Below are 13,617 nucleotides of genomic sequence, written 5' to 3'. Positions count from 1 at the left end.
GTCTTTTCTAAAAAATTTAAAGAATTAAATACTTTTAATGACCTCATGGTGACAGAAATACATTGGGATGACTTGCAGCGGCGACTACAAGCAAGGCCTTCTCGTCCAACATTAGTGACTGATCTCTGACATGCACTTTCTGCACCGACCACTAAACCCGTCGGAACGTTTCCCGACTCTGTCACAGCTGAAAGTGGTGTATCAACATCACATTGAACTACAGATTAAGAATGAAACTCTAGTTGATGCCTGTGAAAGCTGGTGACTAAATATAGAATATATTTTTGCATGTTCTTACAATATTTTTGAAAAAAAAAAAGCGTTTTTCCCCATGAGTTTCAACATGCCACCAGGTCTAAAAGTCACTTCCGAACTAATGTAAACACACCGTTTCATACAATTCACAGCAAAGAAGAAAACCGATGAGTCAAGACATTAGAAGAAGCAGTGTATATCTTTATTCCGCTTTATGTACATCATTTACAGTATAATACAGCAACAATACAGTCGGGATTGCACCGTTTTAGAGTCAGGCCTCAGTGGTTGGGTACCGTGGTTACGAGAGACAGCAGATACAGCATACATCTTTGGCTTTACTGGCATAACAAAACACACACACACACACACGCACATCTGAACGCAAACGTCCATCACGACGGACCTGAAGGTGAAAGAAATTACAGGAGTCTACATGGTCACTCTGAAGTCCTTTCTGCACATGCAGAGATCATCTCCGATAATTGGCGTAAAGTTCGTTTGAGGTCAAGTTAAAACCGGTCGACGCTTTGCGCAGAGAAACATCTCCGCAAGAGATTGGACGAGAGGCGGGTGGGGAAACAGAGACAGAGAGGTGACACGGAGAGACGGAGGCGGGAGCCGACGGAGAGATGAATGCGGCGGGGTCGCCGAGGTGAGGAGATGGTGTAATGATTAGATCACAGATACCCTTGAGCCTCCGACCAACCCTTCCTGCGCTCCAAAAAGAAAAAAAATAAAAATAGAGGAAGAGGAAGGCCTGCAGCTTTAAATGGCCCTGCTGTCAGAGGTCAACTAGGTCGAGGAAGAGGAGGAGGAAGAGCGGGAGTGGATTACTGGAGTCTGTGATTAGAGAACCGGCTCCATTTTTTTTTTTTTTTTTTCAAAAGGAGGGTGTGATCTATCTATACAAGGAAGGTTTCCAATAGTTTTCCTGGCGATATTATTGGAGGAAGATTTTCAGGGTTAATAGTCAACATAGCAGAAATTTGAACTATGATTTACTGAGAAATTCAAATCTTCTGGGTTTTTTTTTGCCTCTACAGTTTCCTCCTCCTCCTAATCATATGATGTCATCTCCAGACTTTAAGAGCTGCGCTTAGGATGCTTCCATCTGGTGGTCATTTATTGAAATCGTTGATTTGAAACCCGTGAAAAAAAAAGAACTCATTAATGTGACTCGTTCTTGACGGAGACCAAAAAAAGAAGAAAAGAAAGAACATGATAAAAGCAGCGAGTGTCAGATGTGGCAGGGTGTTATTGGTGACTTTCACATGTAATGGACCTATTAAGTCCACAAAACCGTCACAATGGAAACCATTAACCGACACTGTGGCACAATACGAAGTGGCGTCGACACAATGAAGATGTGTCAGTGGGGTGGAGGGGGGATTGGGTGGGAGACGAGGAGTGAAGGAATCGCCTCGGGGCCGATTTTCAAACGTGACAGCTGCCTTGATCTCGGTTAAATTTCAATCTGCGCTCTGAAACTTCATCTTCAAACGCACTTTCCTACGTCTACACATACAGCCTCTGGTGTGGCGCGCTGTTAGAGAGGCAGAATGCAAAGATCCAAATATGTCAGGAAAAGAAGTTGTAAAGCAGAGTAAAAACAAACAAACAAACAAAAAATTCAACATAGTGTCCTGGTTGCTTGAACAAAAATTATATCGAATTGTGATTGGTCGACTACCGCTTGAGCTCCAGAGAGGATTGTAAATGATGTTAAAAATGGAAGAAAAGTACAAGTTTTGCTTGGAGAAGGCTTTGGTGTTGAAGATAAATTAGGACAATATAGGACAAATGTGCAAAGGTAAACACACCCATTCAACTATTCCACATGTAAAGTTCAACATAAATTTCCACGCATCCTTAAAAAGTCTTAGTGGTAAGACTTTTTGAAATTAAAGCCTTAAAATGTTTTAAACTCATTAGGAAGAATGTAAGTTGACAATAAAATAAAATAATTTTATTTTTTTTATTTGTATCGTATGCAGTTTATTTTTTGTCTGATTTTCAGTTTGAGCAGCACTCAGACATCTTCATTGGGTTCTGTGACTCCAAGCGGTTGAGGCTACCGCTAACTAGCTGCTAATTTGCCTCAGCTAGCTAGCTAGCTTTTTTGTGTGTCCATATCAGGTTCGAGAGTAAATTTATCGCCAACATCCATCTTTGTCACCGGCTCACTTCTGTTCTCCACACACGTTATGCTACATTCATTCTGTGCAAAAAAAAAAAAAAAAAAAGCTTGGCAGTCTTACTTTATAAAATATGAATAATGTAATATGATATACCGGTAATGTATAATGTAGAATTTTTTTTATTTTTTTTACTTTTCTGTCAAGATACAGGTCTTAAATTTAAATTTGGTCTTCAAAAGTCTTACATGCGAGTTAGTGGAACCAACTCAAAATAAGGACCCGCAATTTTATTGAGGGATTTCAGAGTAAATGGGGCAAAACAAGTTCATAACTTTGTTTGCGATGTCTCAAAAATGTGGAGAAGTTCAAGGGGTGTGAACACCTTTGGAAGCCAGCGGACAGCGAGTCAGCCGTTGCCCCTGGCGAGGACGAAGCTGAATAAACCATTGGTAAGCGCCGGCCTGCCAGGCGGCTCGGCTGTCTCCTTCCCACAGGCCGCTAATGCTCGTAATAAGATAAACCCCCGGCGGACGGGCTCCTGCTGACAGAAGCTGCCCCCGATAAGAGCAGGAGGATCATTCACAGCCGGGACGCCGAACAACACGAGAGGCCCGGCTTGTAGATAAAGCGTGAAGAAAATGTGAACAACGACGATCAATCGCTGGCAGCTGTGTGGCGACTTTATCCGACACCGTCGCCACCACCCCCGCTCGCCCTGGAGCTCTCCGGGAAGAACTCGACGACGATTTGATCGCAATCTGATGGAGGTGCGAATGAATCCGAGCCGTCGAGTCGTCAATAACGGCCCGAGTTTGTAGAACAAACACATGAGCAAGGTCTGGAATCCATCCAGAGTGAAATCCACGCCAAACAAAACAAAACAAAACAAAAAAAATTAAAAAGCAAGTAGTTGATGGTATTCGAGTCTTCGCTTGTGGGAGAAAGTGGGAGCTGAGACGTGCAGATAGCGGCAGACTGGTGGGGAAGAAACGAAGTGACGGATGAACGGTTGGAGAGAGGGAGCGTCAGCCGAGCTTGTTTCCCCTCGACAGTCAGGCTGCTCTGTCACACCGAGTCGAGCAGAAATGATGGGGCTTGTTTGCGTCTGCGGCCCATCGTAGCGCTTTCTCTCAGCCGAGGGCTGCTGGGGCGGTTTGAGGCAGCTGGGCGTCGTGTAGGAGAGTCGAGCGACGGCGCCGGATGCTTTTTTCTTTTTCCAATCCAGCTCGTCGGTCGGCTCACTCATCGCCCTCCTCCACATACGTAGACGGAAACCAACCGACCTGAGGGAGAAAGGGACAGATTGAGAACCCTCGTCCTTTCAGTCAGCTTTTAACACGAGGCAACAGGCTGATGATTGTCACCTCCGCGCCGCTGTTTTAAATTAAAACTCGAGCCCGGCAGTAGAAAGGTGAAGCTGCTTAAGCTGCAGATAAATCAGAACCGCAAAAATCCAAAGATCAAAAGTCGATATTGCAGAGCGAGATTAGCAATGCAGCCACTGACAAAGATACGGAATATCATGCTGAAAATTGCTTTCCTACGACGGCGCTAAGATGAGAGGCTACAATTTCATTCTGAGATCCTGTAATTTTTTTCCCCCTCTCTTCTTACTGTGAAACTCCCGGCGAACTTCCTTAGCTGCTGCGTGAGCTAAAAAGGTAACATGGTTATTTCATGAAAACTTTTTTTTCCTATAACAATGATTCATAAAATACTGTACATACAGTTGCTTCCAAAAGTATTCATTTTTCTCACATTTACTATGTCACAACTATAAACTCGCATGTTACAGAAACTTTCTTTGACACAACACAACGTAGAGCTGTAAAATCAACAACAATACTTCGGTTTTGGAAGAATGCACCTTAAATATCGTGTTAACTCTTCAAAAGTCTAATATGATCAACTATTAGATCTTTTTAAAAAAATAAAATAAAAGAAGCAATTTATGACTTTTTGTTTAAAAACTCAATATATCTATATTCTAGGAGCAGATGCTTCTCAAGTATAAATTATTGCATTTACAGAAAGTTCTGCCTTAGTAATGTGAAATTTATCACAGGTCATATGCTGCACTTTAAAAAAGTAAAGATTTCAGAAGGGCACTCTTTTGTCCAGAAGAAAAAGGGCAGGTGCTCTAGCACCACCTAGTGTCTATCTGCGCCTGCAGTTGACATTATTGAGTAAAAACAACTATCAACATTTTGGTTTTAGTTTTTTTTAATCACAATTATAATTTACAGAAAAGCTTCTAAAACAGAGAGATGCATCTGTTTGTCGCAGCGAGTTACACCGGCTGGTTTCCACAGCCTTTTTATAGTCCAACATTGTTCTCCTCTGATTTATCAATCAGCGTTGCCGGGGTGACACTCACCCTGCCGTTGACCTCGCCCCGCCACCAGCCGTTGGCTCCAGACTTGGTGTAGATCTTCACCACGTCTCCCTCCTGCAGCGACAGCTCCCGGGTGTCTCTGGAGCTGAAGTCGTACCGCGCGATGGCCACACCGATCACTTTGGGCGTCAGGACTTGGGGCAAAAAAAAACAAACAAAAAAAAAAAAAAACAGGAAAAAATGAAAAAAAAAAACACAAACACACACACATTTTAGAACAAACGTGCTGACATTTCCCCAACAGGTATGAACAAACACGTACAGACAGTCTGATTGATGTAGACGCAAAAGTGGTGACAAGCTTTAGATAAATTCAGTGAAAAGATTCAAGAAAAACTTTTTCCCCTTTTTCTGCCCAACCCCTGGGAAACGTGTTGAATTGCTTTAAAATAAGTATTTTCATTCATATTTTGCTGCAGCTGCAGAACATCTCATGACAATAGATGGAACAATCCAAGTGCATTTGTGAATAAAAGAACTAATAGAATTATGTCACAACTTTTGACACAATTAATGAAGATAATAGAAGCATTTCTATAATTTATAATGAAAAAAAAATTAAAGGTGACAAATGGTAGAACAAGCTTTAGGTAATCAGACACATTTATTTAGAATGACTTTTAGCACAATGGTAGCATTTTGCCATTTTTATGTTTCTACTACTATTTCATTTTTAATCCCTGAATCAACGGTAAGCACTTTGCTGCAGTACTCACTGTTGTACAGGGCTATAAGAAGAAAATTTGACTGACTAAATAAATACATTTGATCAGTATTTAGTTCTGTATAATAATCTGTTAGACATTATTACTAGATACAAACCAATACTTGATATCGGACTTGAAAACCTCCTTTAGAAAACACTATCTGAGTTCTAATTAGTTTTCACAGACGAAGACCAGCTCCGGTGTTTCGACGTAGGCGTGTGTGTGAGTGTGTGTGTGTGAGAGAGAGAGATAGAGGATGAATGTCTCCTGTTGAGGAGAAAACAGTGCGAGACTCATGTGGAGCAGGTGGAGCTAGTTACCAAAGCTCCGTCCCACCCTGCCGCCTCTCCTCTTGTCCAGACCGCCTGCTCTGCCTGGGCTAAGCTGACAGGTTGAAATGGAATGTCAGACCTCTACAACCCGGCCGTGGGGATAGAATATCTAATATCGAGAAGCTCTGTGAACTTGGACACTTCCACCTTTTCTTTGACGGACACAGGCACGCACACACAGCTACATAAAAGCTGAAAATAAATAAATAAATAAAATCCCTCACATGCCAGGTCTTCTCCCCCCTCCCCCCACTTTTTTTTTTCTTTCAAAAGCAATACAACGTGCAAAAACAAAACACACAAACCTCACATACTGTACATGCAGTAGTCAAACGAACACGCAGGATGGCAGGTGTGCACGCACGACGACGACGCGAGAGTGGAAGAGGTGCGACGGGAGGCCGGATGAAAGGGTGCGAAAGCCGAGGTTCGCGCGATGATGCGAAGGCGCATGCGGGACAGCGTGCTAAGCAGCCTTCGGCGGCGTGGAGAGGAGCGGAGAAGAGAGAGAGAAAGAGAGAGAGAGAGAAATGGAGTGAAGCTGTACCTGTACCTGACCAGAAGGGAGCAGAGGAAGGAGGCACAAAGCTGTAGCCGGCAGGAGTTACGAGAGAGAGGCCGCAGAGCAATGGAGCTATGGCGGGGCGGGGCGGGGCCAGGCAGGAGGTGGGGAGGGGTGGGGGGCCGCAGAGATGCAGGGGACGGGGGAGGTGAAGGGGTGGCAGAAAGAAAGAGAAGCAAAGGAGATAAATGAAACATGTTTTCAAAACACTCCAAACCTGGATTTTTCTATTTCAAAGGCATGTTTGCAGAAACTAGTGCATGCCCTTCACAGGATTTACTCTCTTTTTACCCCATGCACAGACTTTAGCCAGTCATCGACTGTTCACCTCGAATGTTGGGAAGCCGAATGCTGAACGTTGCACCGTTCTGCAAGTGTGCTCGTGATTTCTCGTCGTTTTGCCTGATTTCAGCCCTTAAACCCATAAGCGGAGTGAAGTCAGTCCAGAACGCCCACCAGAAGACATCCAGGAGGTGTTATAATTGAAAACTTTAAGGAGAAATAGTGCAGCTAGGTTTAGCTCCCAAATACACAGATCCAGAACATTGGGGGCTGGAGGGGTAAAATGAAGTTCAAAGGCTGAGCCCTGCTGAGCTCTTGTTGCTGCAGTTCATCCGGCTTTTATACCCGATTTATTGAACAATGCCCGGCAATCTGTGGGCCCGCTTCTCTTTTAAAGGTCACGAGAACCATTGTTAGACTAGAATCTTTTTTGAAATGCCACAGGATTACAAAATATCAAACTTGGACTTGGAAGTCAGATAAAAACGTTCAGTTGGACCAGTTTTGAGTCAAAAGAAATACACCCGAATCTTCATTCGGAACAGCGTCTCTCATTTAAATCTAAGAACTTTAACGGATTTGTGATTAAAGCACTACGCAGTTAGTGGAAAAGAAAACTTGCTTTTTCACCTATAGTAATTTCAAGACGGTTACAGACAAACTCATTAAATATAATTTCCATTGACAAAGAGTAGTGTACACACAGGAGCAGAATCTTCCTTCAACAACTTTACCGCCTTTCTGCATCATGGGGTTAGTGGTCTCGTTGCAGCAACTCAATTAAATGTACTGATGAGATGCTGGAAAAGACTATTGTTGTCTGCAAGTTGTTCAAAAAGGAAGTTGGCCAATCACAGAAGTTATTCCAGACTAAAATACAATCTCAAAACAAAAAATTTTAGCAGCAGTACAGACGTCCCCCATGCTAATGTCCACAGAAGTTACATAAACAATCAGGTGTTCATTAAACACTTGAAGGCTAAACGGGTAGAAAAGGATTCTGACCTCATCTGAAGGCTGTATAACCTTAAAAAAAGCAAATTAAAAGCAGATAATGTCTTTGTTGTTGAGATCATATGTCTATTTATTCAATAATTTAGCAGCAAAATAGAAACATCAGACTACTGCTCACTAATGATGAAACGACACAAATCCAAAGCAGTCCAGCACCACAGATAGCGACCAGATCATTTGATCAATTTCAACTGAGAGCCTGGAGCAACTAGCAACTGCTGAAGGTAGGTTTATTGTTGACGCTTTGAACCAGGTATGCAGCAAGTGGATAAGCAGAGGCTCGCTTGTAATTTGCTTGTAGTTCTGCGTGTCACAGTTAAATGCAAGCGTGAAAATAAAGCCAGTTATGTAGCACAACGGGCTGCACAGTGGCGCAGTTGGTAGAGCTGTTGCCTTGCAGCAAGAAGGTCCTGGGTTCGATTCCCGGCCCGGGGTCTTTCTGCATGGAGTTTGCATGTTCTCCGGGTTCTCCGGCTTCCTCCCACAGTCCAAAAACATGACTGTCAGGTTAATTGGTTTCTCTAAATTCTCCCTAGGTGTGAGTGTGTGTGTGCATGGTTGTGTGTCCTGTTTGTCTCTGTGTTGCCCTGCGACAGACTGGCGACCTGTCCAGGGTGAACCCCGCCTCTCGCCCGGGACGCAGCTGGAGATAGACACCAGCAACCCTCCCGACCCCATTAGGGAAGAAGGGTGTAAGAAAATGGATGGATGGATGGATGGATGTAGCACAACGTTTTATTCAATATTTTACACCTATTACATCAGTTGGTCTGTAGAGTTTTTAGCAACCATGAGGTCCACGGAGCTCTGGCCCTGTACTGAGCTAAAGCCTATATAGCCAAAGTGGTGAGCTTCATCTACGTAAAACTGCAATTCCCACTGCGGCAGATAAATGCCCCAACTTTGTGAAAAATGTTCCAGTTTGAACAATGCAATAGGCGAGTTAACCGGCCCAAGTTATTGATATGCTGTAAGGAGAGCAGGGCTCTAGTGGTTTTTAAAATGAATTCTAATCAAGTCGCTCAGAGACAGCTCAGCAAGCGCTGATGGTTTTGGGGTGCGAGCGATATGAAGAGGGATCACACAGCCGCTGAGACGCCAGCTGAATTTCACATGCTTTATTGTTGAACAATCTGATTTGTGTGACTGCTGAGATTCAGCACACACAGACACACCCATATACACGCACGCAGCATCATTTCGTGGGAGAGAGAGAGAGAGAGAGAGAGAGAGAGAGAGGGAAAGTGAAGATGAGTGTAAGAATCCAATCATGAGCCAAGAGTGCCCACACAGACTGCGAGCTGAAGCCGCTCCATGGCGTCCTGTTTGTTTATGTTCTAAGTTAACACTGACGGTGTCACGTTATCAATCAACTGTCACTCGCCGAAAGCCGTCCAAAGAGCGCTGGAGAAAGCGAGAGCGTTAATTAGGAAGTACTCCAGCGGCGCTCTGGGAATGACGGCAATCATAAACAGAAGTCATTTAAATGTGAAAGAGAAGAAATGAATTCTGCGCTCCAGGAGTGGAGAAGGAAGTGGGAGGGGACGGCCTGCCTTGTAAAGACGGAGGACTTTGGCAGAACAAAACAAAACAAATTTGGACCGGAGCGGCCTCCACTCGAAGCTTTGAAGCCGAGATTGAACCGCGGGAACGGAGAAACCCAGCAGCCGCGCGCAATCTGTTCGCATTTCCGACGCACCTCTGAACGCGACCGGCAGCGAGCGCGCAGCGGCACGCGGGCTTCAGATGGAATCTTATTTACCGCTCGTTGTGATGTCAGATTTTCATTACGCTCTGATTGGCAGCTCACACTATGGCTTTGATGGCGTTTCTCAGCTTGTGCGACATGAACATGGAAACAGCAGGCTTTGATAAGGCAAGCTGCTTCCTGTTCGTCGGTTAACTGGTAGCAATTCTTCCCTTTTTCCAACCCAGAAACATTCATCCAAGCTAATGAGACAGAAAATAAAAGTGATTGAAGCAGAAAAGCGTCCCCAAAAACGTCGCTCCTCGCGTTTCCGCGCAACAAGAACCTCCTTTTTATTTCGTCTATAATCACTCCTGAGGTGAAAGTCTGAGAATGCATTCGCCTCTAAACATGATCTCATTAAAACGCAGCGTTCAAGCTCACACACCAGCTACACCTGTTAACTTTGACATCAGCGACGGTGTCTCCTTTCATTCAGCTCGGATAAATAAAAGCTGGATGCTCAGAGAAAATCGGGGTTAGCCGCGGTAATGACACAGATGCAGGGTTGAATGCATAAATAATCAACAGCGTTTTTGTTGTGCGCTGGTACAGTTTGAAGCGTCTGAAGTGCTCGCTTTTGTTCGGAGGTGATGCTGGGAACAAGCGTTTCGTTCTTGTGAAGGTGGAAAGGAAAAAAGGAAATCCACCTCTTTAAATCATCAGCTCAGCCGCTGACAGACCAAACACAACAACCTTCAGTGATGCCGACAGTCTCTGGGCTGCTTGACGGAGTAAAACTGTTTGTAGAAACATCAGATGGTTCACGAACTTTACAAACACCCCTGTCAGTGCTTTATACAGAGTCATGCAACAAAAAAAATATCCAGGAGCTCAGAGCTTATTCACATTGTGTTACTTTGCGACATCCAAACACTTCACTGGAGTTTAACGGGATTTTATGCCACAGATCAGCAGAACGTAGTGAATGATTCAGCTGTGCTAGTGGTGAAGTGGACAGTTACAACTAAAAATATATTTTAAAGAAAGAGTGGCGCTCCACTGGTGCTCAGCTCACTTTAGATGGATGCCGTTAAATAAAAACCCAGTGCACCCACTAAGGGGTAAAAGTTTTACGGCGCATTCACACCAGTCATGTTTACTCCAGTTTATTCAAAGTCTGGTTCGTTTGTTTAGAAAGTCCAGTTCGTTTGAAGAGGTGTGAATTCAATCGAACTCTGAAGTCAACTCAGGTCTACCTAAAAACCTAAGTGTTCGATTGAAGTGAACTCTGGTGCGGTTCGAATGCATATATGATATATGAAAGCCTAGTCACTCCAAAAGTCACTGTAGCGCAGGGCATTCTGGGTAAATATGAGCACAATGTGTGTGCATGTCTTGCGCAAGGGGCAGAAATGGTTCACAGCCTTTTGCTGAAGACAAAAGAGAAATCTTACAATTGCTAACACCGGACGCCACTGCATTTTGTGAAGAAGTTGTGCTCAGTGTCTTCTTCTGTGGTTTGCTTGTCTCTCCAGTGGTTCTTGGTGTAGTCCCCCCCACAGGCACTCGGGTGAACAGGTATTTCAATTAGTTTGGGTCATTTGAAACAGTGTGACAGGCAACCGCAGCAGCTGAAAATGTAGCAAACGTTGCAATTGAACTGGGACTGCTGCACTTTCAGATGTGAAAACATCCCTAGTTTACGGCTGACTAAAGCCGGGAGAGATTTAGCCCAACAGAGGGGCTATATACAAATATACACCACTCTATGCTGTGTTGGGGGTAGAAATACCACTGCAAAGCACCATCAAGACATGCTTCCAATCCAAAGACTAAACAACATGATAGATTTTAGTCGTTGCACATATCAAATGACATAACGTTGGATTAGATATTTACTTTTCAAGTCCACTTATGAATGTTAATTTATTGAGATTATCCTGCTCCCATGAAACTCTAATTGATTTGATCTTCAGTAATCAGCCAGGGAGTGTTATCAAATCTCATACCATGCTCAGGGAATTCTCCCACCGCCGTCTGACAGCGAGTCAAAACCGATTAGCATCACGGGAGGCCAGGCTGCCGGTAACAGCGAATCGCTGTGCAGCTCTTAAAAAGCCGCCGAGGCGTTCCCATCTGAATTAAGGCAGCGTTGAGGAGGCAGCGCTATCTCATCGTGTGGGTAAGTGTTTTAACTCCCCCCGCCATTCGTCAACTGGCTTTGGTGCAAGGCAATTCAAGGTATCCGTGGTATTTATTCTTTCTCACAAGAAAATATATGGATCTAAACATAACAGGGTCTGTTCCCGTTTTAATGAGATTCAGGATAAAGCATCAAATGTCACAATAATCAATGAAATAGTGTTTTTAGTCATTTTCTAATCATAATTTATGAAGACAAACCAACACACGAACCACATTTTTTGGGTATATCAGGGCCAGCTGTCATTCAGTTGTGTATAATACCTAAGCCAAACTAAAGAAAATAGAACAGCATAAAAAGCTTATAGTTGTGGTTTATATTCAAGCGAAGCAGCAGTCATCGGTCTCTTTTCACATTGATAATTAGCATCTGTCAGCCATAGCTGTGTAGTAACTAGCTACATTTAATCAACTGCATAACTTAAATAACATTTTGGAGAAAAAAAACAACAAAACTTTTTGTTGAGTTGAGTAATTTTATTATGAATTATCGCTCCTCTTGGTTAAGTAATACTCCTGTAGCTTTTAGCCGCTGTGGGAAATGAAGACCAACCTTGTTTCAACCAAACATTCAACAGACACACAACTGCAGTTTCCTAAGTTCTACATTGAAAGAAATTGATTTGGAAAAATGTGTCTTTTGCCGGATTTTATTATTTTGTAATTCTGATATCCGTATGAATTATTTCCGTTTTGGTCTTTAAATACCTCATACTTTGGTCCGTCTGATGATGTCAGTTTTAGATATCAAATGGTTGCTGTTTTGAGTGGCCTTTTTCACCAAATACTCTTGCACTCTTCTTGCTTCTTCTTGAGTAAAAAGACGAGTGCATTTTTCGGGTACTCTACCCACCTCTGCTGTCGGCACAATAAAACAGCCTACAAAAAAACCCCAGCCGGTTTTCGGCATACCGTTTCTGGTATTGAGGTATTCCACTGTCTTAAAAAAGACAAATGAAAATAAAAAATTAAATAATATTCCCACACGTGAACTGTCAAGTCAGCTGTGTATTGTGGCTGAACTGGGCTAAATATCTTATCTACTTCAGCCTCAGTGATACTAATGTGTAGCAGCTGGATCTTGTTATACCCCTTTTATTAAAAATAACTTTCATTTTAATGTCATGATACTGTGAAACGGCGGTATTAGGGCTAACATACTGTAAAGACACTGGATCATTTGTGTGTTGTACTCACTGTTGCTGCCTGGTCGGTTGAAGCGGTGCACCGCCGCGTTCTCCGGTTCCCGGTAGGGGAACTGCAGGGTGGTGTCCAGACTCTTAAAGCCTTCTCTCAGAGAGTGGTGTTTGTAGTACTCGATCAGCTCCTTCACGCAAAACAAGCACACGGTCACATTTACATCAACGTAACAGAAGTAATTTACCCTTTTATTTTTTGTTTTTATAGAAAATCCAGAGTCTACCATTAAGAAAAAAAAAAAGGTTAGTTTCTACATCTCTAATTAGAGCCATCTTAGTGCGTATTGTTAAGACTAAAACCAGTTGTTGACACTTCATTACATGAAGACGTTAATAAGAAACAAAAAGAAGGAAAAGACTCACTAATATGCTCCTGAACTTCTTGTTCTCTGCAATGTAGTAGCAGCCCTCCTTGGTCAGGATCTTTATGTGCTTCACGTCGTTGTTGTACCTGTGGGCCATTGAATAAGTTATGAGTGTAATTTCCCTCTCTGATCACCGCCATCGATCGCTGGCCGGCCTCTGGCCCCTCGTGGAGAGCCCGGGCCATCCCTCTAATGCATCGGGGCCCCAGAAGTTTGTGACACTGTGAGAATGATGAGTGTCAGGTAAATGCTTCCCCAAGTCGCATGTTTGTGTTTGCATTAACAGTCTGGAGGAATAGAAAGCTTTGTGCGCAAATAAAGGACATCGGTCATCCACTGTGTTGCTTTGTAAGCAACAATGTCGACGGTTTGACTTTGACCTACAATTTTGTTGAAAAATCCTGGACATTTAATCGGTGGACTGTATTAGAGGTGTATATAACCCTCAACGACAACAAAACGGTTCAAATTTG

General features: G+C 43.3%; 1 protein-coding gene across 2 annotated transcripts in view; it reads right to left on the bottom strand.

The window, feature by feature from the left end:
- Window positions 1-435: 435 nt before the first annotated feature.
- The window catches only part of LOC122823935 (guanine nucleotide exchange factor VAV3), a 93,556-nt gene continuing 80,374 nt past the window's right edge, over window positions 436-13,617 (bottom strand). The window contains exons 24-28 of one of the 2 annotated variants that reach the window (XM_044103990.1): window positions 13,143-13,230; window positions 12,778-12,907; window positions 6,384-6,464; window positions 4,774-4,925; window positions 436-3,679 (exon numbers count right to left, since the gene is read on the bottom strand). In XM_044103990.1, coding sequence (XP_043959925.1) covers window positions 3,635-3,679; window positions 4,774-4,925; window positions 6,384-6,464; window positions 12,778-12,907; window positions 13,143-13,230 — 496 coding nt within the window. In that variant the 3' untranslated portion in view covers window positions 436-3,634. The remainder of the gene's footprint in view (window positions 3,680-4,773; window positions 4,926-6,383; window positions 6,465-12,777; window positions 12,908-13,142; window positions 13,231-13,617) is intronic. The other variant, XM_044103991.1, reaches the window with a different exon arrangement.

The sequence above is a fragment of the Gambusia affinis genome, linkage group LG21 (assembly GCF_019740435.1).
Source record: "Gambusia affinis linkage group LG21, SWU_Gaff_1.0, whole genome shotgun sequence".
Lineage (NCBI taxonomy): Eukaryota > Metazoa > Chordata > Actinopteri > Cyprinodontiformes > Poeciliidae > Gambusia > Gambusia affinis.
Note: the sequence above shows the minus strand (reverse complement) of the source record. Positions and strands in the feature narration are given on the sequence as shown.